Here is a 26502-nt window from a genome sequence, read left to right on the forward strand (position 1 = left end):
AGCCACAGGGATCATCTGTTCCCCAGGTCGTACCCACATGATGGGCCCGTCATCACTCTCTGTTGGACTCTTCAGCTTCAGACTGGAGAACGTACCCCACGGTAGCGTCCGCTGGAGGAGAAGGGTACGCCAGAGTTACAATGAGGAGGAGTAGAGTGATAGATAGAGGTGTGTGAGAAAACAAACTGGAACAGGAAAGAGGAACTCTAATCTTTCAGACATCCATCAAAACCAATGCTTTTTTGTTGTTGTTGAAAAACCATAATTACCCTTCTCAACCACTAGAGGGCAACTTTCCTTTGTTTATAGATCCAATGAGTTGAATTCTCCCTAAACAATGTGGCCCAAACTAACGTATTTTGAAACCTAAATGACTAAATCCAACATATTACCTATAGATCGATATTATCTATAAAATGATGGATCTATATCATTATTCTGTGTCAGGGCTACTCACCTCTAGGAAGGGCGACTCCTCCAGCATAGAGATGAACTCTGGGAAGTAATCCCCCACCTCCTCGTCCACTGCCCCCACCAGACTGATCTGACGCATGGCACCTGCCCGGTACGTCCCGTGGCTGTACGTTCTCTTTACCTAGAACACATAGTAGAGCACAGTAAAACAGTCAGTAAAACAGTCAGTAAGACCAGTCAGTAAGAGCAGTCAGTAAGACCCGTCAGTAAGACCCGTCAGTAAGACCCGTCAGTAAGACCAGTCAGTAAGACCCGTCAGTAAGACCCGTCAGTAAGACCCGTCAGAAAGACCAGTCAGTAAGACCAGTCAGTAAGAGCAGTCAGTAAGAGCAGTCAGTAAGACCCGTCAGTAAGACCCGTCAGTAAGACCCGTCAGTAAGACCCGTCAGTAAGACCCGTCAGTAAGACCAGTCAGTAAACCAGTCAGTAAGACCAGTCAGTAAACAGACAGAAGACCAGTCAGTAAACCAGTCAGTAAGACCAGTTCACTGGAGTGTTGAGGTCTAGACAAAAACGTTCAAGTCAGTTGAACTGAATATGTACAGTACTCGTTCCCCTGAGGACTGATGTCCAACCACTAACCCAAACCAGAGAGATGCAGTGTGTGTTGGTGTGAAGGCTGAGCCATGTACAGAGCACTACTTCATGAGGACATCTGATGTTACAGCAGTATCAGTAGTGTGAAAGCTGATGCTGTACAGTAATGATACTGGGAGATCAGACACTGCTCTGGTACTGGGGGGGGGGGATTACAGACTACCTGCTGCTTGTAACCCCCCCCCACTGGAGCCAAGTAATACTGCAGCTCTCCTCTTCAACAGCCTCTCCTTCCCCTCGTTCTGATTCTACACCATTACAAGTAGACCCAGTGACTGTCGGGACAGAGAGAGACAGTCACAATAGACACAGTGACTGTCAGGACAGAGAGAGACAGTCACAATAGCCCCAGTGAGGGGCAGACTGTCAGGACAGAGAGAGACAGTCACAATAGACCCAGTGAGGGGCTGACTGTCAGGACTGAGAGAGACAGTCACAACAGACCCAGTGAGGGGCAGACTGTCAGGACAGAGAGAGACAGTCACAATAGACCCAGTGAGGGGCTGACTGTCAGGACAGAGAGAGACAGTCACAATAGACCCAGTGAGGGGCTGACTGTCAGGATTGAGAGAGACAGTCACAATAGACCCAGTGAGGGGCTGACTGTCAGGACAGAGAGAGACAGTCACAATAGACCCAGTGAGGGGCTGACTGTCAGGACAGAGAGAGACAGTCAGAATAGACCCAGTGAGGGGCTGACTGTCAGGACTGAGAGAGACAGTCACAATAGACCCAGTGAGGGGCTGACTGTCAGGACAGAGAGAGACAGTCACAATAGACCCAGTGAGGGGCTGACTGTCAGGACAGAGAGAGACAGTCACAATAGACCCAGTGAGGGGCTGACTGTCAGGACAGAGAGACAGTCACAATAGACCCAGTGAGGGGCTGACTGTCAGGACAGAGAGAGACAGTCACAATAGACCCAGTGAGGGGCTGACAGTCAGGACAGAGAGAGACAGTCACAACAGACCCAGTGAGGGGCTGACTGTCAGGACAGAGAGAGACAGTCACAATAGACCCAGTGAGGGGCTGACTGTCAGGACAGAGAGAGACAGTCACAATAGACCCAGTGAGGGGCTGACAGTCAGGATTGAGAGAGACAGTCACAACAGACCCAGTGAGGGGCTGACTGTCAGGACAGAGAGAGACAGTCACAATAGACCCAGTGAGGGGCTGACTGTCAGGATTGAGAGAGACAGTCACAATAGACCCAGTGAGGGGCTGACTGTCAGGATTGAGAGAGACAGTCACAACAGACCCAGTGAGGGGCTGACTGTCAGGAGAATGAGATTCCACAACTGCACATGACCTGCTAGTGCAATAACATCAGAGTAGTTCCCATTCAAATAAAATCTAAATTTTTGGTCACATACACATGGTTAGCAGATGTTATTGCGAGTGTAGTGAAATGCTTGTGCTTCTAGATCCGACAGTTGTAGCTATTCCTATTCTGAGACACAGAGAGCAGCCATTCAAAGAGCTGGTAGTGCTAGCTAACCTGTTTTACACAGTACAGCTGTCACCCAGTAATAAAAAGCCCTGTTGAATAGCTAGAAGTGCATCCCGGTCTCCTTCACTGTCTCACTTTGTTCCTACAGATCTGAGTACATCTGCTGAAAGGAAGGAAAGAAAGAACGAAGGTTTTATAGCAGCTTCAGAGCCACAGAGAGCCACAACCCCCCTCCTGTCTGTCTCTGGACCGTAGGCCCGAGGGTCACAGTCCTCCCTCTCTAACATGGTAATGAGACTACACACGAGGAGGAGCAGATCGCTGCTCGTCTCAATGTCCCAGACGTCCTCCCTATTCACTTACAACCCTGTCTAATACAGCTACTACAGCCCAGCCATTCTTATCACCACAGAATATCCTCAGGCTAAAGAGAGAGAGAGAGTTCATCATAAGGTCAGGTTCTCCTGGAGCAGAGTCCATCTGTCTGAACGTTACATAGTGTCAGAGGAACATCTTCTCCTTCAGACAGTTAATAGACGATCTGTTTGTAAACATGATCCTCTACTAGAGGTCTGTGTCTTTTCACAGGGTCAGCAGCAGTGTTAACAAAGTGTACAGGGACATATTACAACAGTCAATCATATTACCAAACTAGGGCCCCAATTAGTCGACTGGTCAATTGTTTGGTCGTTAGGCTGTTGGTTCGACCAAGATTGTTTTATATATAAAACATATACATATGCGCCCATTTCAGTGAGGCGGCAGTGTAGCCTAGTGGTTAGAGCATTGGACTAGTAACCGAAAGGTTGCAAGTTCAAATCCCCGAGCTGACAAGGTACAAAATCTGTCGTTCTGCCACTGAACAAGGCAGTTAACCCACTGTTCCTAAGCCGTCATTGAAAATAAGAATTTGTTCTTAACTGACTTGCCTGGTTAAATAAAGGTCAAATAAAAAGTGATCTAATCCATTGCAGGAGGCCTGGACTAAAAGCCCATTTATGTTTGATCCGAAAATGTGGTGGGACTCTCCATATGCAGGGTGTGATGCAATTGTGGAGCCTCCAGAGGTACGCAGAGGCTAAATCCAGCACCCTCCCAAACGTTGGAACAATACGCAGGGCTCTGTAGAGATCCACATTAACAGTATTTGGGGGCGGTACATCCTGTATAAACACAAACTCACTTCCTTGACAACAGCTCTGTGATGCACAAGAAGTACGACAGGTCTGACGGATGCGGAGGCCAGATCCCCGTAAATGCTGCATGGCCCATACAGACGTCTGATGCACCTCTCTCCTAACTTCACTGTGTGACATGTTGGCATTTGATTGTTGTGTAAATCACTTCTCCATGACATAGTGTATCACCAGCAGTACATTTACCCTTCACTCATATCATTTCTATCTACTGCCTCCTGAGTGTTCCAGTGGTCTAAGTCACTACAGATCCGGGTTTGATCCCGGGCTGTGTTGCAGCCGGACGCAACCAGGAGACTCATGAGGCGACGCACAATTGGCCCAGCGTCGTCCGGTTTGGAGGAGGGTTTGGCCGGCCGGGATGTCCGTGTCTCACCGCGCCCTAGCGGTTCCTGGTGGAGGGCCGGGCGCCTGTTACACGGGGCTGCGTCTGACACGTTGGTGCGGCTGGCTTCCTGTCTGTCAAGAAGCAGAGTGTCTTGGCAGGGTCGTGTTTCGGAGGATGCTTGGCTCTCGACCGTCGCGGGCTTACGAGGGCTTACGGGAGTTGCAGCGTTGAGACAAGACTGTTACTACCAATTTGATACCTCAAAATTGGGGAGAAAAAGGGGTAAAAATATAAAATGTATTTTATGGTAATTATTTTAATGCATTTAATATTGTTCCATTCTTCCCGTTCTCATTGTAGGAGTGGACACCCTGTTTACAGAGGAGCACAACCTATTCTACACTTGTGAGAAACAAGTTTTGGTTAATTTCATTCCATTTACAAGTTGTCAATTTAGTCATTGTCTTTTGTTTGGAGCGCTCCTGTCACTGTTGAGTAAGGACACAGAAATAGAACTAGGCCTATAGGCTACCTGAAAAATATTTCAAGCCCTCTCCCTTTCGATAACCACTCAGCGTGAAAGTGAAAAATGTCATGCTCTGATCCAGTGGAAATGTAATAAAATAGGCCGACCTGATTACTTCTTATCAGTGCTGGACTTGGACTGAATTAGGTGCCGGAACTCATTTTGGGTTCTGGTACCGTTTGTATTTAGGTGCTTGAGCTCCACCATACCTGTGAGTTAATATTCTTTAAGAGTAATAACAGCAGTGTGAGGTGGCGGTACCCAGCTCTGATGAGCTCCTGCCCAAGTCAAGCACGGCTTCTTATGTTTAAATAGCCTACTGCTGTGTCTGTCCTGAGCTCACTGCTGGGGAAACTGAGGGCCCAGAATATTTTATACAACGCTGCAAGTTCACTAGTGCTGGTCCCAACTTAATAGTTTATACAATGTTCCAAGTTCATTGGCTACATGTGTAGCCAATGTGATTTAAAGGAGATGTTCTACCTGCAGGCTGCAATGTTTTTATTTGTTAGATTTATGTAGGCTATTTTAACATAGTTGGCAAAATAATTAACCTTTGAGGTTTGTATCATTTTCATTTAGATTTGGATAGAAGGTTGATTAACCACATGACAATGATTGAGATATGAAGACGTTATTATAAATTAAATGAAACTTTACGAAAAAGTGCATCTGAACCATAACGAACACGCAGATCGGTGGAACTGATAAGATAGATTGGCATTCAACATGAGAAAGGGTGCCAACTCCTCATGTATCCAATTACAGGCAATTTCAGGAGAGTAATGGCAGAATCTGAGAAAGCCAGCAGGAGAGGGAGGAGTTATGTCAGGTTAAGTGTTTATTTCTTTCTGGTTATCTAGATCTCTGGCGCCCTCTTGAGGCATCAAACCGTAAGCTTAAAGCATCAGACAAGCTCAATGATTTATTAAAACGCATAGGCTGTCTCTATATATGGAAAAATACACGTTTAACCATTTCAACCAATCGATTGGTCGAAAGAACAGACTACTTTCGGTCGACAAATCTTTGTTTTTAGTAGGGGACAGTCATATGCCAATCACATCATGCGTGCTGCACTTGTGCTTCAGGTGGTGATGCGTGGAGCTGGAAGTGGGCAATTCCTGTCTGACAGGAGTCTGTTGAGCAGATGTGAGACGTGTTCCCTCCATCCTTCCCTCCGCCCTCCTGCCAGCTGTTCGTTCCCCCACCAAAATAAACATATAAACCGTTATGACGGTTATTTTATTTTCTTCATCCGTAATCGTGGGTTATATGGTAATTGTGCCAACCCCCCTCCCTATCCTATCCTATCCTTACTGCAGGCTGTTAAGATCAGTTACCCTAAATTGAAGCCAGCGGTGGAGGTCCTCAGAGGGCTGCAGCGTTTAATCATGTTTGGAGACTTCACAGAGGACGTCTTCGAGACGAGAGGGTGTGTGTGTGTGTGTGTGTGTGTGTGTGTGTGTGTTTGTGTGTGTGTGTGTGTAGTGGTGTCTGGTGCTGTTTTCCTGCCCTGAGGGAGCAAGCCACCAGTGTGTGTGTGTGTGTGTGTGTGGATCCTAGTCCTCTCTGTTCCATTTATGGCAACAAGTCACAATGGAGGGGCCAGCGAAGGGTGAGTCAAGGGGTAAGGTGAGGGAGTTTACTGTAGTGGCCAGGAAGTAAAAGGACAACGGGGAGAGAGGATGAGGAGAAGTAGAGTGTCCTTGGGTGTCAGCCGAGTGAATCTGTCAGAGAGAGAGATAGAGGAGAGAGAGAGAGAAACCAGTGTAGAGCCAGACTCTGTACAACAACTGACTGTTTGGGGAATTGACCTCTCACAGGCCCCACAGGCTCCCTGTCTACAACACACACCATCATCTATCACTGGGGAGAACATGTGTTCAGACACGAGGTCACACAGGGTCACTGGGCCTGGACTCGTATTCCCTCAGACTGAAAGGAAGTCAACCTGGGAGAAAATAATATTTAATATTCGATGAATATTGTTACATAATTTCAATCAATTATGTGGTTGCAAATAGTGGATTGATGTGTGTGGGACAGAAGTATCTGAGCAGGGCTTGAATACTGTACAGGATTAATCCTATTTAAATAAGGCCAACCAATGAATGGCCCAGTCCAAACTGTGTGTACATTAAGCATGGGTGCCTCCCTTGTTGTTTCCAGGCTCAACGTGTTTCCATGAACACAACACATAATATGGACCAGATATGATCTTCCTCCTAACGAGAATGAGATGAGCTTCATTATCCATGAGGACACACACCTCTGAGTAGTAGCCATCCCTCCTGTCTGTTCTCTCCTCCTGGGCGGCTTGCTCTGGGCACACTCTGTTTTAGGGTAATGGACTCACTCACAGGTGAGAGAGATGCAAGCAGAGACAGACACAGATTGCATCTGGATGCCCACTGCGCCCCTGCGGGTGGGTGTGTGTGTGTGTGTGTGTGTGTGTGTGTGTGTGTGTGTGTGTGTGTGTGTGTGTGTGTGTGTGTGTGTGTGTTAGTTAAAGGGAATGGATGGACGATAAAGGGTCTTTCCTCTGGGATTTCTTCCCTGCCGCAGACTGCAGACGGACAAGGAAACCCACCAAGACGTGGAGTGGCGTGGAGCCGTCAACACCGTGAGAAGACAGCCAAGCACAGTCTAATACATGGATACATCCAAAACAACCTACTTCCTCCTCACCGAGAGAGAGCAGAGCTGAGCTGCCAGCCAACCAGCCACATTCCCATAATGTCTGATACACTCAGACCAGGAATATGTGAAACATGTAAATACTGCTGACACATCTAAACACACTACTGTACCTCTCTCCCCCTGTGAGGCCCCCAGTCATCTAAACACACTACTGTACCCCTCTCCCCCTGTGAGGCCCCCTGTCATCTAAACACACTACTGTACCCCTCTCCCCCTGTGAGGCCCCCTGTCATCTAAACACACTACTGTACCCTCTCCCCTGTGAGGCCCCCAGTCATCTAAACACACTACTGTACCCCTCTCCCCCTGTGAGGCCCCCAGTCATCTAAACACACTACTGTACCCCTCTCCCCCTGTGAGGCCCCCAGTCATCTAAACACACTACTGTACCCCTCTCCCCCTGTGAGGCCCCCAGTCATCTAAACACACTACTGTACCCCTCTCCCCCTGTGAGGCCCCCTGTCATCTAAACACACTACTGTACCCCTCTCCCCCTGTGAGGCCCCCTGTCATCTAAACACACTACTGTACCTCTCTCCCCCTGTGAGGCCCCCTGTCATCTAAACACACTACTGTACCCCTCTCCCCCTGTGAGGCCCGCAGTCATCTAAACACACTACTGTACCCCTCTCCCCCTGTGAGGCCCCCCCAGTCATCTAAACACACTACTGTACCCCTCTCCCCCTGTGAGGCCCCCAGTCATCTAAACACACTACTGTACCCCTCTCCCCCTGTGAGGCCCCCAGTCATCTAAACACACTACTGTACCCCTCTCCCCCTGTGAGGCCCCCAGTCATCTAAACACACTACTGTACCCTCTCCCCGTCTGAGGCCCCCCAGTCATCAAAACACACTACTGTACCCCTCTCCCCCGTGAGGCCCCCAGTCATCTAAACACACTACTGTACCTCTCTACCCCTGTGAGGCCCCCAGTCATCTAAACACACTACTGTACCCCTCTCCCCCTGTGAGGCCCCCAGTCATCTAAACACACTACTGTACCTCTCTCCCCCTGTGAGGCCCCCAGTCATCTAAACACATTACTGTACCCCTCTCCCCCTGTGAGGCCCCCAGTCATCTAAACACACTACTGTACCTCTCTCCCCGTGTGAGGCCCCGAGTCATCAAAACACACTACTGTACCCCTCTCCCCACGTGAGGCCCCCAGTCATCTAAACACACTACTGTACCTCTCTACCCCTGTGAGGCCCCCAGTCATCTAAACACACTACTGTACCCCTCTCCCCCTGTGAGGCCCCCAGTCATCTAAACACACTACTGTACCTCTCTCCCCCTGTGAGGCCCCCAGTCATCTAAACACACTACTGTACCCCTCTCCCCCTGTGAGGCCCCCAGTCATCTAAACACACTACTGTACTCCTCCCCCTGTGAGGCCCCCTGTCATCTAAACACACTACTGTACCCCTCTCCCCCTGTGAGGCCCCCAGTCATCTAAACACACTACTGTACCTCTCTCCCCCTGTGAGGCCCCCTGTCATCTAAACACACTACTGTACCCCTCTCCCCCTGTGAGGCCCGCAGTCATCTAAACACACTACTGTACCTCTCTCCCCCTGTGAGGCCCCCAGTCATCTAAACACACTACTGTACCCCTCTCCCCACGTGAGGCCCCCAGTCATCTAAACACACTACTGTACCTCTCTCCCCACGTGAGGCCCCCAGTCATCAAAACACACTACTGTACCCCTCTCCCCCTGTGAGGCCCCCAGTCATCTAAACACACTACTGTACCCCTCTCCCCCTGTGAGGCCCCCAGTCATCTAAACACACTACTGTACCCCTCTCCCCCTGTGAGGCCCCCAGTCATCTAAACACACTACTGTACCTCTCTCCCCACGTGAGGCCCCCAGTCATCAAAACACACTACTGTACCCCTCTCCCCCTGTGAGGCCCCCAGTCATCTAAACACACTACTGTACCCCTCTCCCCCTGTGAGGCCCCCAGTCATCTAAACACACTACTGTACCCCTCTCCCCCTGTGAGGCCCCCAGTCATCTAAACACACTACTGTACCCCTCTCCCCCTGTGAGGCCCCCAGTCATCTAAACACACTACTGTACCCTCTCCCCCTGTGAGGCCCCCAGTCATCTAAACACACTACTGTACCCCTCTCCCCCTGTGAGCCCCCGAGTCATCTAAACACATTACTGTATGAATAACCCTCTCCCCCTGTGAGGCCCCCAGTCATCTAAACACACTACTGTACCTCTCTCCCCCTGTGAGGCCCCCAGTCATCTAAACACACTACTGTACCTCTCTCCCCCTGTGAGGCCCCCAGTCATCTAAACACACTACTGTACCCCTCTCCCCTGTGAGGCCCCCAGTCATCTAAACACACTACTGTACCTCTCTCCCCCTGTGAGGCCCCCAGTCATCTAAACACACTACTGTACCCCTCTCCCCCTGTGAGGCCCCCAGTCATCTAAACACACTACTGTACCCCTCTCCCCCTGTGAGGCCCCCAGTCATCTAAACACACTACTGTACCCCTCTCCCCCTGTGAGGCCCCCAGTCATCTAAACACACTACTGTACCCCTCTCCCCCTGTGAGGCCCCCTGTCATCTAAACACACTACTGTACCCCTCTCCCCCTGTGAGGCCCCCTGTCATCTAAACACACTACTGTACCTCTCTCCCCCTGTGAGGCCCCCTGTCATCTAAACACACTACTGTACCCCTCTCCCCCTGTGAGGCCCGCAGTCATCTAAACACACTACTGTACCCCTCTCCCCCTGTGAGGCCCCCAGTCATCTAAACACACTACTGTACCCCTCTCCCCCTGTGAGGCCCCCAGTCATCTAAACACACTACTGTACCCTCTCCCCCTGTGAGGCCCCCAGTCATCTAAACACACTACTGTACCCCTCTCCCCTGTGAGGCCCCCAGTCATCTAAACACACTACTGTACCTCTCTCCCCGTCTGAGGCCCCGAGTCATCAAAACACACTACTGTACCCCTCTCCCCACGTGAGGCCCCCAGTCATCTAAACACACTACTGTACCTCTCTACCCCTGTGAGGCCCCCAGTCATCTAAACACACTACTGTACCCCTCTCCCCCTGTGAGGCCCCCAGTCATCTAAACACACTACTGTACCTCTCTCCCCCTGTGAGGCCCCCAGTCATCTAAACACATTACTGTACCCCTCTCCCCCTGTGAGGCCCCCAGTCATCTAAACACACTACTGTACCTCTCTCCCCGTGTGAGGCCCCGAGTCATCAAAACACACTACTGTACCCCTCTCCCCACGTGAGGCCCCCAGTCATCTAAACACACTACTGTACCTCTCTACCCCTGTGAGGCCCCCAGTCATCTAAACACACTACTGTACCCCTCTCCCCACGTGAGGCCCCCAGTCATCTAAACACACTACTGTACCCCTCTCCCCTGTGAGGCCCCCAGTCATCTAAACACACTACTGTACCCCTCTCCCCCTGTGAGGCCCCCAGTCATCTAAACACACTACTGTACTCCTCCCCCCCTGTGAGGCCCCCTGTCATCTAAACACACTACTGTACCCCTCTCCCCCTGTGAGGCCCCCTGTCATCTAAACACACTACTGTACCTCTCTCCCCCTGTGAGGCCCCCTGTCATCTAAACACACTACTGTACCCCTCTCCCCCTGTGAGGCCCGCAGTCATCTAAACACACTACTGTACCTCTCTCCCCCTGTGAGGCCCCCAGTCATCTAAACACACTACTGTACCCCTCTCCCCACGTGAGGCCCCCAGTCATCTAAACACACTACTGTACCCCTCTCCCCACGTGAGGCCCCCAGTCATCAAAACACACTACTGTACCCTCTCCCCTGTGAGGCCCCCAGTCATCTAAACACACTACTGTACCCCTCTCCCCCTGTGAGGCCCCCAGTCATCTAAACACACTACTGTACCCCTCTCCCCCTGTGAGGCCCCCAGTCATCTAAACACACTACTGTACCTCTCCCCACGTGAGGCCCCCAGTCATCAAAACACACTACTGTACCCCTCTCCCCCTGTGAGGCCCCCAGTCATCTAAACACACTACTGTACCCCTCTCCCCCTGTGAGGCCCCCAGTCATCTAAACACACTACTGTACCCCTCTCCCCTGTGAGGCCCCCAGTCATCTAAACACACTACTGTACCCCTCTCCCCCTGTGAGGCCCCCAGTCATCTAAACACACTACTGTACCCCTCTCCCCCTGTGAGGCCCCCAGTCATCTAAACACACTACTGTACCCCTCTCCCCCTGTGAGGCCCCGAGTCATCTAAACACATTACTGTACCCCTCTCCCCCTGTGAGGCCCCCAGTCATCTAAACACACTACTGTACCTCTCTCCCCCTGTGAGGCCCCCAGTCATCTAGACTGACTGAACTGAGACCCCTAGAGCAGAGTAGCCAGCCAAGACTGACTGAACTGAGACCCCTAGAGCAGAGTAGCCAGCCTAGACTGGCTGAACTGAGACCCCCAGAGCAGCCAGCCTAGACTGACTGAACTGAGACCCCTAGAGCAGAGCAGCCAGCCAAGACTGGCTGAACTGAGACCCCTAGAGCAGCCAGCCAAACAAACTACTCCTCCCCTCTTCCTTCACTATTGTTTCCCCTCATCCCTCCACCACTCCCTCTCCCCCCTCTCTCTACATGACTCACAGCCCCAGCAGCCCAAAGCCAGCCAAGGTATTAGGCCTACCCGCAGATCTGCCCAGATCCCTCGTCAGCATGCGTGGACACACACAGCACAAATCCACAACAAACCCTTTATCCTCTTAGACCTGTGTCTCTGTCTCAACAACTCTCCCTCCTTTCCATCACTCTTCCTCTGCTCCTATCTCCCTCTCTGATCAGCAGATAGCTACATAACTCCGGATGGCCAGGTCAGGATATGATATGCCTCTCTTAGTAAGAGAAGTCTATTACGAGGTACGTCACTACACTGCATGGTCAGCCATTACAGAGAGTTTCATCAGCCCTGTTACTAGATATTACATAACATATCGCCTCGCCCTGTTGCTAGTTATGACATAACATTTAGCCTAGCCTTGTTGCTAGTTATGACATAACATATAGCCTAGCCTTGTTGCTAGTTATGACATAACATATTGCCTAGCCTTGTTGCTAGTTATGACATAACATATAGCCTAGCCCTGTTACTAGATATTACATAACATATAGCCTAGCCCTGTTGCTAGTTATGACATAACATATAGCCTAGCCCTGTTGCTAGTTATGACACAACATATAGCCTAGCCTTGTTGCTAGTTATGACATAACATATAGCCTTGCCTAGCCTTGTTGCTAGTTATGACATAACATTTAGCCTAGCCTTGTTGCTAGTTATGACATAACATTTAGCCTAGCCTTGTTGCTAGTTATGACATAACATATAGCCTAGCCCTGTTGCTAGTTATGACATAACATATTGCCATAGCCTAGACCTGTTGCTAGTTATTACATAACATATAGCCTAGACCTGTTGCTAGTTATTACATAACATATAGCCTAGCCCTGTATCTAGTTATTACATAACATATAGCCTAGCCCTGTATCTAGTTATTACATAACATATAGCCTAGACCTGTTGCTAGTTATTACATAACATATAGCCTAGCCTAGACCTGTTGCTAGTTATTACATAACATATAGCCTAGACCTGTTGCTAGTTATTACATAACATATAGCCTAGACCTGTTGCTAGTTATTACATAACATATAGCCTAGCCCTGTATCTAGTTATTACATAACATATAGCCTAGCCCTGTATCTAGTTATTACATAACATATAGCCTAACCCTGTATCTAGTTATTACATAACATATAGCCTAGCCCTTATTACATAACATATAGCCTAGCCCTGTTACTAGTTATTACATAACATAACCTAGCCCTGTTACCAGTTATTACATAACATATAGCCTAGCCTAGACATGTTGCTAGTTATTACATAACATATAGCCTAGCCTAGACCTGTTGCTAGTTATTACATAACATATAGCCTAGCCCTGTTGCTAGTTATTACATAACATATAGCCTAGCCCTGTATCTAGTTATTACATAACATATAGCCTAGCCTAGACCTGTTGCTAGTTATTACAGAACATATAGCCTAGCCTAGACCTGTTGCTAGTTATTACATAACATATAGCCTAGCCTAGCCCTGTATCTAGTTATTACATAACATATAGCCTAGCCTAGACCTGTTGCTAGTTATTACAGAACATATAGCCTAGCCTAGACCTGTTGCTAGTTATTACATAACATATAGCCTAGCCTAGCCCTGTATCTAGTTATTACATAACATATAGCCTAACCCTGTATCTAGTTATTACATAACATATAGCCTAGCCCTGTTACTAGTTATTACATAACATAACCTAGCTCTGTTACCAGTTATTACATAACATATAGCCTAGCCTAGACATGTTGCTAGTTATTACATAACATATAGCCTAGCCTAGACCTGTTGCTAGTTATTACATAACATATGGCCTAGACCTGTTGCTAGTTATTACATAACATATAGCCTAGCCCCGTATCTAGTTATTACATAACATATAGCCTAGCCCTGTTGCTAGTTATTACATAACATATAGCCTAGCCCTGTTGCTAGTCATTACATAACATATAGCCTAGCCTAGCCCTGTTGCTAGTTATTACATAACATATAGCCTAGCCTAGACCTGTTGCTAGTTATTACATAACATATAGCCTAGCCTAGACCTGTTGCTAGTTATTACATAACATATAGCCTAGCCTAGACCTGTTGCTAGTTATTACACAACATATAGCCTAGCCCCGTTACCAGTTATTACATAACATATAGCCTAGCCCCGTTACCAGTTATTACATAACATATAGCCTAGCCCTGTATCTAGTTATTACATAACATACAGTTGTGGCCAAAAGTTTTGAGAATGACTCAAACATTACTTTTTACCAAGTCTGCTACCTCAGTTTGTATGATGTAAATTTGCATATAATCCAGAATGTTATGAAGAGAAAACAGTTGAATTGCAATTAATTGCAAAGTCCCTCTTTGCCATGCAAATGAACTGAATCCACAAAAAACATTTCCTTTGAATTTCAGCCCTGCCACAAAAGGACCAGCTGACATCATGTCAGGAATTCTCTCGTTAACACAGGTGTGAGTGTTGACGAGGACAAGGCTGGAGATCAGACTGGAAGCTTCAAAAGGAGGGTGGTGCTTGGAATCATTGTTCTACTAGTAGTTACCCCTATCCTAGACCAGTTATTACTTAACATATAGCCCGGACCTACTACTACCACCCGTCACTATATAACAACAATAGGTCCCAGTCACTGTGACCTGACTCTGCCTGTCTGTTTATTCCTAACAAGGGAGCTGCTTGATGTTGTTGTGGTCTGTGTTTTCTCCAACAGCAGATAAAAGAAGCGTGTGCCACAACAGGGTGAACACAACACGATAGCGAGACTGGTCTATAGGCGTGTCTGCTGCCACAGTGTAAAGTTGATCAAATCTTAGCAGGAGAAAAGAGGAAGAGAAAACACACACAGAGAGAGAGCGAGACAGAGAGCGAGAGAGACAGAGAGCAAGAGAGACAGAGAGAGAGACAGAGAGCGAGAGAGACAGAGAGCGAGAGAGACAGAGAGCGAGAGAGACAGAGAGCGAGAGAGAGAGAGAGCAGAGAGCGAGACAGCAGCGAGAGAGAGCGAGAGCAGAGCCCCTAGTCCTATATATACTGAGCCTTTAGAGAGAGAAGTCTCTTGATCAGCTGTGCTGGTACCAGACCTTGTGGTATACTGAGCCCGTTAAACCAGAAAGACGTGTTTCACACCACTTGGCTTTTCAAGGTCGGAGCTGGCCTGCTTCCCTCTCTCCCTATTCCCCCTCCCTCTCGCTCTATGGCTCTCTCCCCTCCAGCCTGCCTGCCTCCCTCCCTCCCACCCTCTCTCCTCCAGCCTGCCTGCCTGCCTCCCTCCCTCCCTCTCCCCTCCAGCCTGCCTGCCTCCCTCCCTCCCAGCCTCTCTCCTCCAGCCTGCCTCCTTCCCAGCCTCTCTCCTCCAGCATGCGTCCCTCCCTCCCAGGCAGAGAATACAGTCCCATGGGACGACCCACCTAGTGCCTCTTTGTACTGTACACCTCTCTCACGGTTTCTCTCCCTCGCTCTTGTTCCCTCTCCCTCCCTTCCTATTCTGCTCTCCCTTCCTCTCTTTCCATCTCTTGTTAGTCTCCCTGCCTCTTTCTTTCGACATCTCAGAGAAAAATATCATCCTCCTCTCCTGGTCTCAGGGAAAGAGGGATGGCAGAGATCCGATTCCTCTTTCTCTCCTTAATCCCTCTCTCACTTTTCTCTACGACCACTATATATGCGTCCCAAATGGCACCCTAGTCCCTATATATAGTGCAGTACTTTAGACCAGAGCTCTAGTCCATATATAGTGCAGTACTTTAGACCAGAGCCCTAGTCCCCATATATAGTGCAGTACTTTAGACCAGAGCCCTAGTCCCCATATATAGTGCATTACTTTAGACCAGAGCCCTAGTCTATATATAGTGCAGTACTTTAGACCAGAGCCCTAGTCCATATATAGTGCAGTACTTTAGACCAGAGCCCTAGTCCCCATATATAGTGCATTACTTTAGACCAGAGCCCTAGTCTATATATAGTGCAGTACTTTAGACCAGAGCCCTAGTCCATATATAGTGCAGTACTTTAGACCAGAGCTCTAGTCCATATATAGTGCAGTACTTTAGACCAGAGCCCTAGTCCCCATATATAGTGCAGTACTTTAGACCAGAGCCCTAGTCCCCATATATAGTGCATTACTTTAGACCAGAGCCCTAGTCTATATATAGTGCAGTACTTTAGGCCAGAGCCCTAGTCCCCATATAAAGTGCAGTACTTTAGACCAGAGCCCTAGTCCCCATATATAGTGCAGTACTTTAGACCAGAGCCCTAGTCCATATATAGTGCAGTACTTTAGACCAGAGCCCTAGTCCCTATATAGTGCAGTACTTTAGACCAGAGCCCTAGTCCCTATATATAGTGCCGTACTTTAGACCAGAGCCCTAGTCCATATATAGTGCAGTACTTTAGACCAGAGCCCTAGTCCATATATAGTGCAGTACTTTAGACCAGAGCCCTAGTCCCTATATATAGTGCAGTACTTTAAACCAGAGCCCTAGTCCATATATAGTGCAGTACTTTAAACCAGAGCCCTAGTCCATATATAGTGCAGTACTTTAGACCAGAGCCCTAGTCCATATATATAGTGCAGTACTTTAGACCAGAGCCCTAGTCCCTATATATAGTGCAGTACTTTAAACCAGAGCCCTAGTCCATATATAGTGCAGTACTTTAGACCAGAGCCCTAGTCCATATATAGTGCAGTACTTTTGAGCAGAGATATTACTCTACCCCCCCCCCTACTCTTTTTCCTTCATCTCCCTATCTTCCTCCCCATCTCTCTCCCTCGGGCAGGGACCCCACTGTGACCTCTCACCTGGCTGGGGCTGGCTGGCTGAGGTAACAGCCAGGTAATGGGATGGGTGTAGGTGAGAGACATCAACATGAAAGGAGAGTGATTGGAATGACTGATCAGACTAGAACTCCAGACAGTCTTTATTTCATATGTGGGGTTCCAGCCCTGAATGCTGATTGGCTGACGGCCGTGGTATATCAGACCGTATACCACAGGTATGATAAAACATTTTATTTTGTCTGCTCTTATTACGTTGGTAACCAGTTTATAACGGCAATAAGGCACCTCGGGGGTTTGTGGTATATGGCCAATATACCACGGCTAAGGTCTGTCCGGGCACTCCGCAATGCGTCGTGCATAAGAACAGCCCTTAGCTGTGGTATATTGGCCATATACCACACCCCCTCGTGCCTCATTTCTTAAATATATGACAGGGGGGGTTTCCATGTCAAACACACAATAGATTAAAAAATAATAATAATAAATAAAAAAAAATGCATAGCTGGCTAAAATTATAAACAAATTATTTTACTGAATAAAAAGACAGAGATTGGAAACAGAATATGTTCTGTTTTGTAATTGGATGCCTTCTGGGGTTGGACACAGGGAGACAGTATTGTGACAGCATGTATCAGAGACACCATGAAAAGATGCTGCTGAAGCCCATTGAAGCCCACCCAGCCAGGCAGTCACCCAGCCAGGCAGTCACCCAGCCAGGCAGTCACCCAGCCAGGCAGTCACCCAGCCAGGCAGTCACCCAGCCAGGCAGTCACCCAGCCAGGCAGTCACCCAGCCAGGCAGTCACCCAGCCAGGCAGTCACCCAGCCAGGCAGTCACCCAGCCAGGCAGTCACCCAGCCAGGCAGTCACCCAGCCAGGCAGTCACCCAGCCAGGCAGTCACCCAGCCAGGCAGTCACCCAGCCAGGCAGCTCTGTGCTGTGGATGACTCATCCAAACAACACGACAGAACCCTCAAATCTACACCAGACGGACACTTGAAACACTTTAAGCCACAAAGAGAGAGGGAGAGCACCAGAACGGTGAATGTAATTCCACCACTATTGCCAATTCATTTCCCAGTGATACTTCTGCAGTTATCATGATAACCTTCATGAGGGGGAGACAGTACGAACAAAAACAACCCCTCCTAAAGGGTGAGTATGGTTAGGCCCATGTCTCCAGGCAACCAGCCAACCACTGTGTGCTGTGTGTTTTGATTTGAACACAGGCAGCCAATCTGCGTGTACGGAACACATAACCCTGGGAGCTGATTTGGCAGCAGCCGTTTCACTCTGACATGGGATTGGCCGGGGAGGAGAACAGGCTTCCTGCTTTGTCTGTCCCCATCGGGCCACTCCCTCTGGTGTTAGGGTGAGCTCAGGACAAGCCTTCTCCTGGCAGGACGTGAGGGGGTGGCGAGAGGAGGCACTCAAACACCAAGTACTGTGACAACTCTCCTTAGGAAGAGAGAGAGAGAGACAGAGAAAGATAGTGATTCTCCATCGCCTCGCTCTCTTTTTCTAAAACAATAGAGAAATACACTATGGAAAAAGAAGGAACAGCACGTCAGAAATCAACTCAATGTCATTGAAGAATCCATAGACTCTAACCACCTCTGGGAAAATTGGAAAACACTAAACAAACACGAAGAATTATCTATCCAAAATGGACATAAGTCACTTCTCCAATCTTTTTGGTTCTATAACAAAGAATAAACAGCAAAAACATGATCAAATACAACATTTTAGAATCAACTATTAAAGACTCCCAGAACCCACTGGATTCTCCAATTACATTGAATGAGTTACAGGACAAAATAAAAACCCTCAAACCCAAAAAGGCCTGTGGTGTTGATGGTATCCTCAATGAAATGATCAAATATACAGACAACAAATTCCAATTGGCTATACTAAAACTCTTTAACATCATCCTTAGCTCTGGCATCTTCCCCAATATTTGGAACCAAGGACTGATCACCCCAATCCACAAAAGTGGAGACAAATTTGACCCCAATAACTACCGTGGGATATGCGTCAACTGTAACCTTGGGGAAATCCTCTGCATTATCATTAACAGCAGACTCGTACATTTCCTCAGTGAAAACAATGTACTGAGCAAATGTCAAATTGGATTTTTATAAAATTAACGTACAATAGACCACTTATTCACCCTGCACACCCTAATTGACAAACAAACAAACCAAAACAAAGGCAAATGCTTGATTTAAAAAAAGCTTGATTCAATTTGGCATGAGGGTCTACTAGACAAATTGATGGAAAGTGGTGTTGGGGGAAAACATGATAAAATCCATGTACACAAACAACAAGTGTGCGGTTATAATTGGCAAAACAAACGTTTCTTTCCACAGGGTCGTGGGGTAAGACAGGGTGCAGCTTAAGTCTCACCCTCTTCAACATATATATCAACAAATTGGCGAGGGCAGCACCCGGCCTCACCCAACTAGAATCTGAAGTCAAATATCTACTGTTTGCTAATGATCTGGTGCTTCTGTCCCTAACCAAGGAGGGCCTACAGCAGCAACACAACTAGACCCAACCAAATCATGAGAAAAATACCATATCTTGACACATTGGAAACAACAAAAAACAGAGCAAATTAGAATGCTATTTGGCCCTAAACAGAGAGTACACAGTGGCAGAATACCTGACCACTGCGACTGACCCAAACTTAAGGAAAGCTTTGACTATGTACAGACTCATTGAGCATAGCCTTGCTATTGAGAAAGGCCGCCATAGTCTGTCTTCTCTTGAGAGCCATGTCTGCCTATGTGCTCACTGCCCACAAAATGAGGTGGAAACTGAGCTGCACTTCCTAACCTCCTGCCAAATGTATGACCATATTAGAGAGACATATTTCCCTCAGATTACACAGATCCAAAGAATTTGAAAACAACCCCAATTTTAATAAACTCCCATATCTACTGGGTGAAATACCACAGTGTGACATCACAGCAGCAAAATTTGTTACCTGTTGCCACAAGAAAAGGTCACCCAGTGAAGAACAAAGACCATTGTAAATACAACCCATATTTATGTTGATTTATTTTCCCTTTTGTACTTCAACTATTTGCACATAATATGACATTCTTTTGGAACTTTTGAGAGTGTAATGTTTACTGATATATTTTTTAAATGGTTTATAATCTATTTCACTTGTTTTGGCAATGTAAACATATGTTTCCCATGCCAATAAAGCCCTTAAATTGAAATGAGAGAGGAAGACAACAGAGCGAGGGAGATGAGAGCGAGATCTCATCATGGTTTACCTCTCACAGGGAGAGATGTGATTTGTAGCCACAACCCACCTACAGCAAGTTCATTAAATGTATATGGGCTTCATGAGTTAGAGAAGAGGAAAATAAATCATAGAAGGTTTTAAGGAGAGCGAGAGAGAGAGCAGCCTGGACTGACCAGCTAAACAGAGAGAGAGAGCAGCCTGGACTGACCAGCTAAACAGAAAGAGAGAGCAGCCTGGACTGACCAGCTAAACAGAGAGAGCAGCCTGGACTGACCAGCTTAACGGAGAGAGCAGCCTGGACTGACCAGCTAAACAGAGAGAGCAGCCTGGGCTGACCAGCTAAACAGAGAGAGCAGCCTGGGCTGACCAGCTAAACAGAGAGAGCAGCCTGGACTGACCAGCTAAACAGAAAGAGAGAGCAGCCTGGACTGACCAGCTAAACAGAGAGAGCAGCCTGGACTGACCAGCTAAACAGAGAGAGCAGCCTGGACTGACCAGCTTAACGGAGAGCAGCCTGGACTGACCAGCTAAACAGAGAGAGCAGCCAGGACTGACCAGCTAAATAGAGAAAGCAGCCAGGACTGACCAGCTAAACAGAGAGAGCAGCCTGCCCAGCTAAACAGAGAGAGCAGCCTGGACTGACCAGCTAAATAGAGAAAGCAGCCAGGACTGACCAGCTAAACAGAGAGAGAGAGCAGCCTGGACTGACCAGCTAAACAGAAAGAGAGAGCAGCCTGGACTGACCAGCTAAACAGAGAGAGCAGCCTGGACTGACCAGCTAAACAGAAAGAGAGAGCAGCCTGGACTGCCCAGCTAAACAGAGAGAGCAGCCTGGACTGCCCAGCTAAACAGAGAGAGCAGCCTGGACTGACCAGCTAAACAGAGAGAGCAGCCTGCCCAGCTAAACAGAGAGAGCAGCCTGGACTGACCAGCTAAACAGAGAGAGAGAGCAGCCTGGACTGACCAGCTAAACAGAGAGAGAGAGCAGCCTGGACTGACCAGCTAAACAGAGAGAGAGAGCAGCCTGGACTGACCAGCTAAACAGAGAGAGAGAGCAGCCTGGACTGACCAGCTAAACAGAAAGAGAGAGCAGCCTGGACTGACCAGCTAAACAGAGAGAGCAGCCTGGACTGACCAGCTAAACAGAGAGAGCAGCCTGGACTGACCAGCTAAACAGAGAGAGCAGCCTGGACTGACCAGCTAAACAGAGAGAGCAGCCTGGACTGACCAGCTAAACAGAAAGAGAGAGCAGCCTGGACTGACCAGCTAAACAGAAAGAGAGAGCAGCCTGGACTGACCAGCTAAACAGAGAGAGCAGCCTGGACTGACCAGCTAAACAGAGAGAGCAGCCTGGACTGACCAGCTAAATAGAGAAAGCAGCCAGGACTGACCAGCTAAACAGAGAGAGCAGCCTGCCCAGCTAAACAGAGAGAGCAGCCTGGACTGACCAGCTAAACAGAGAGAGCAGCTTGGGCTGACCAGCTAAACAGAGAGAGCAGCCTGGGCTGACCAGCTAAACAGAGAGAGCAGCCTGGACTGACCAGCTAAATAGAGAAAGCATGGACTGACCAGCTAAACAGAGAGAGCAGCCTGGACTGCCCAGCTAAACAGAGAGCAGCCTGGACTGACCAGCTAAACAGAGAGCAGCCTGGACTGACCAGCTAAATAGAGAAAGCAGCCAGGACTGACCAGCTAAACAGAGAGCCTCCCCTAACAACGAGCAGCCTGGACTGACCAGCTAAACAGAAAAGAGAGCAGCCTGGACTGACCAGCTAAACAGAGAGCAGCCTGGACAGACCAGCTGTTGTCTAACTGGAAGCAGCCTGGACTGACCAGCTAAACAGAGAGAGCAGCCTGGACTGACCAGCTAAACAGAGAGAGCAGCCTGGACTGACCAGCTAAACAGAGAGAGCAGCCTGGACTGACCAGCCAAACAGAGAGAGCAGCCTGGACTGACCAGCTAAACAGAGAGAGCAGCCTGGACTGACCAGCTAAACAGAGAGAGCAGCCTGGACTGACCAGCTAAACAGAGAGAGCAGCCTGGACTGACCAGCCAAACAGAGAGCAGCCTGGACTGACCAGCTAAACAGAGAGAGCAGCCTGGACTGACCAGCTAAATAGAGAAAGCAGCCAGGACTGACCAGCTAAACAGAGAGAGCAGCCTGGACTGCCCAGCTAAACAGAGAGAGCAGCCTCTGGGAAGTGATGGCCTCCTGTTGTCTTGTTGAGAGGTAAACTCTCCCCTAACAACACAGGGAAGTGATGGCCTCCCGTTGTCTTGTTGAGAGGTAAACTCTCCCCTAACAACAGAGGGAAGTGATGGCCTCCTGTTGTCTTGTTCTGAGGTAAACTCTCCCCTCTGGTGACGGCCACCTGTTGTCTTGTTCTGAGGTAAACTCTCCCCTCTGGTGACGGCCTCCTGTTGTCTTGTTCTGAGGTAAACTCTCCCCTCTGGTGACGGCCACCTGTTGTCTTGTTCTGAGGTAAACTCTCCCCATTGGTGACGGCCTCCTGTTGTCTTGTTCTGAGGTAAACTCTCCCCTCTGGTGACGGCCTCCTGTTGTCTTGTTCTGAGGTAAACTCTCCCCTCTGGTGACGGCCATCTTAGTATTACAAACATTAAAACAAGTTAAAACAGAGAAGTCTTCTGGACAGATGGCTGTACAGTTAGTGTTCCTGACCCTCCCTCTCTTTTCTTTCTCCCTCTCCGTCTCGTCTCTCCCTCCCTCTCTTTTCTTTCTCCCTCTCCGTCTCGTCTCTCTCGCCCGCTCTTTTGTTGTTCTTGGCAGGACTGAGGGCTAAATTCTACTGTGCTGTGCGGACTGAGGAGGAGGAGGGAGCTGAGTGGAGGAGGGAAGAGTTGAGGAGGGAGGAAGGGAAGGGGCTAAGTGGAGGGAGAGCGGGAGGGAAGGAGCGGAGGGAGCTGAGTGGAGCGAGAGAAGGAGAGAAGGAGAGAGAGGGAGCTGAGTGGAGGGAGAGAAGGGAGAGAGAGGGAGCTGAGTGGAGGAAAGAAGGAGAGAGGGAGTGGAGGGAGAGAAGGAGAGAGAGGGAGCTGAGTGGAGCGAGAGAGGGAGCTGAGTGGGAGAAGAGAGAGAGGGAGCTGAGTGGAGGGAGAGAAGGAGAGAGAGGGAGCTGAGTGGAGGGAAAGAAGGAGAGAGAGGGAGCTGAGTGGAGGGAAAGAAGGAGGAGGGAGCTGAGTGGAGGGAGAGAAGGAGAGAGAGGAGCTGAGTGGAGGGAGAGAAGGAGAGAGAGGGAGCTGAGTGGAGGGAGAGAAAGAGAGAGGGAGCTGAGTGGAGCGAGAGAAGGAGAGAGGGAGCTGAGTGGAGGGAGAGAAAGAGAGAGGGAGCTGAGTGGAGGGAGAGAAGGAGAGAGAGGGAGCTGAGTGGAGGGAGCTGAGTGGAGGGAAAGAGAGAGGGAGCTGAGTGGAGGGAGAGGAGAGGGAGCTGAGAAGGAGAGAGAGGGAGCTGAGTGGAGGGAGAGAAGGAGAGAGAGGGAGCTGAGTGGAGGGAGAGAAGGAGAGAGAGGGAGCTGAGTGGAGGGAGAGAGGGAGCTGAGTGGAAGAGAGAGAGAGGGAGCTGAGTGGAGGGAGAAGGGAGAGAGGGAGCTGAGTGGAGGAAAGAGAGAGAGGGAGCTGGAGGGAGAGCTGAGTGGAGAGAGAGAGAGAGGGAGCTGAGTGGAGGGGAGAGAAGGAGAGAGAGGGAGCTGAGTGGAGGGAGAGAAGGAGAGAGAGGAGCTGAGTGGAGGAGAGAAGGAGAGAGAGGGAGCTGAGTGGAGGGAGAGAAGGAGAGAGAGGGAGCTGAGTGGAGGGAGCTGAGAAGAGAAGAGAGAGGGAGCTGAGTGGAGGGGAGAGAAGGAGAGTGGAGAGGGAGCTGAGTGGAGCGAGAGAAGGAGAGAGGGAGCTGAGTGGAGGGAGAGAAGGAGAGAGGGAGCTGAGTGGAGGGAGAGAAGGAGAGAGAGGGAGCTGAGTGGAGGGAGAGAAGGAGAGAGAGGGAGCTGAGTGGAGAGAGAAGGAGAGAGAGGGAGCTGAGTGGAGCTGAGTGGAGGAAGAAGGAGAGAGAGGGAGCTGAGTGGAGGGAGAGAAGGAGAGAGAGGGAGCTGAGTGGAGGGAGAGAAGGAGAGAGGGAGCTGAGTGGAGGGAGAGAAGGTGGAGAGAGGGAGCTGAGTGGAGCGAGAGAAGAGAGAGAGAGGGAGCTGAGTGGAGGGAGAGAAGGAGAGAGAGGGAGCTGAGTGGAGCGAGAGAAGGAGAGAGAGGGAGCTGAGTGGAGCGAGAGAAGGAGAGAGAGGGAGCTGAGTGGAGCGAGAGAAGGAGAGAGAGGGAGCTGAGTGGAGCGAGAGAAGGAGAGAGAGGGAGCTGAGTGGAGGGAGAGAATGAGAGAGAGGGAGCTGAGTGGAGGGAGAGAAGGAGAGAGAGGGAGCTGAGTGAAGCGAGAGTGGGAGGGAAGGAACTGTGTGCCACAGGGAGACCGAGGCTCCACTCCAATAGGAAGACACTGCTGACCTTGCCAAGCCTCCATACTGCCTCCACAAGCCTTCCTGTTGTCTGGGCTGACAGATCCTCTAGACAGGGGGTAGCAAAAATACGGCCTTGTGGGATGGATGCGGCCTGCCAGCACATTCAATTCAGCACCCTGGTTGTTTGAGTAAAACATTTATTTTTGGGGGTGGGAAAAACAGACTCAATCAATAATGGACATACCTTTAGTCTCACCACTGTCCAGCTTGCTAACAGTCATCGAGACGAAAGCGCATCGGAAATACCAAAAGCGATGGATAGAGGACTATTTGTCAAATTTTAACGGCGTGGAAGTACAATCAATGTTAAGCCCTCAGGACATTGAAGAAAACTGAATTCAACACGCTGGGTGAAATGGGTTTAGGTTCTGGGTTCACCTCTCCACAGTGACAGACATCCTCCAGCTACAGACCTGAACAAAACACAACCAGTAAAGTGTTTCTTCCATGAAGAGGAGCAGAGTAAAATGCAGCTCGATGACAGCGACACCTGCTGAGTAGTACCTCACCACATCCCTCATCTTGTCAGTATGATTACAGGGAGGATGTGATAACACCATCAGCAGATTCCAAACATCAGACAGTCCAATGATAAATTACCCCCACTGCCGAGGTTCAAATCCAGATCGCTGGCCGATAACATGTCCATCCAGATCGCTGGCCGATAACATGTCCATCCAGATCGCTGGCCGATAACATGTCCCAGATCGCTGGCCGATAACATGTCCATCGCTGGCCGATAACATGTCCATCGCTGGCCGATAACATGTCCATCCAGATCGCTGGCCGATAACATGTCCATCCAGATCGCTGGCCGATAACATGTCCATCCAGATCGCTGGCCGATAACATGTCCTTTTAAATGCTAACCTTTATAACATGTCCATCATGTCCATCGCTGGCCGATAACATGTCCATGGAGCTGATCGCTGGCTGATAACGTTATCCATCAGTTATTTTGGAGCTGCAAAATTCATGCCATCCAGCTGTGACAGATAACATGTCCATCAGATCACTGGTCCCGATAACATGTCCAGACATCGATAACATGTCCATCAGATTGCTGGTTGTAACACTCCATCTGCTGGCCGATAACATGTCCATCCAGATCGCAGGCCGATAACATGTCCATCTGTGTGGCCGATAACATGTCCATCAGATCACAGGTGGCCGATAACATGTCCATCTTTTAAATGTAACCTTTATTTAACCAGAGACCTGTGTTGTACGTTATGGAGCTGTGTTAAATGGAACTCTGGTGTGTTTATACTCAGCTGGTTATTTTGGAGCTGCAAAATTCATGCCTCCATCTGTAACAGTAAATACAATCTAAGAGCTTCTGGGACACTGGTCCCATAAACAAACAACTTATCCAGACATCAATCTGTGTTCAATGCTCCAGTCAACTCACAGGTGTGTTGTACTACTCATCTGTGTTCAATGCTCCAGTCAACTCACAGGTGTGTTGAACTACTCATCTGTGTTAAATGCTCCAGTCAACTCACAGGTGTGTTGTACTACTCATCTGTGTTCAATGCTCCAGTCAACTCACAGGTGTGTTGTACTACTCATCTGTGTTCAATGCTCCAGTCAACTCACAGGTGTGTTGTACTACTCAGTGTTAAATGCTCCAGTCAACTCACAGGTGTGTTGTACTACTCATCTGTGTTAAATGCTCCAGTCAACTCACAGGTGTGTTGTACTACTCATCTGTGTTAAACGCTCCAGTCAACTCACAGGTGTGTTGAACTACTCATCTGTGTTAAACGCTCCAGTCAACTCACAGGTGTGTTGAACTACTCATCTGTGTTAAACGCTCCAGTCAACTCACAGGTGTGTTGAACTACTCATCTGTGTTAAACGCTCCAGTCAACTCACAGGTGTGTTGTACTACTCATCTGTGTTAAATGCTCCAGTCAACTCACAGGTGTGTTGTACTACTCATCTGTGTTATATGTTCCAGTCAGCAAGTATAACAGAGGTTGGTTGTATCCC

General features: G+C 49.0%; 1 protein-coding gene across 1 annotated transcript in view; it reads right to left on the reverse strand.

The window, feature by feature from the left end:
- The window catches only part of LOC135530771 (uncharacterized), an 89442-nt gene that overhangs the window by 14446 nt on the left and 48494 nt on the right, over nucleotides 1-26502 (reverse strand). The window contains 2 exon segments of the mRNA XM_064958953.1: nucleotides 7-111; nucleotides 458-595. Coding sequence (XP_064815025.1) covers nucleotides 7-111; nucleotides 458-595 — 243 coding nt within the window.

Source organism: Oncorhynchus masou, unplaced genomic scaffold (genome assembly GCF_036934945.1).
Source record: "Oncorhynchus masou masou isolate Uvic2021 unplaced genomic scaffold, UVic_Omas_1.1 unplaced_scaffold_1414, whole genome shotgun sequence".
Taxonomy (NCBI): Eukaryota; Metazoa; Chordata; class Actinopteri; order Salmoniformes; family Salmonidae; genus Oncorhynchus; species Oncorhynchus masou.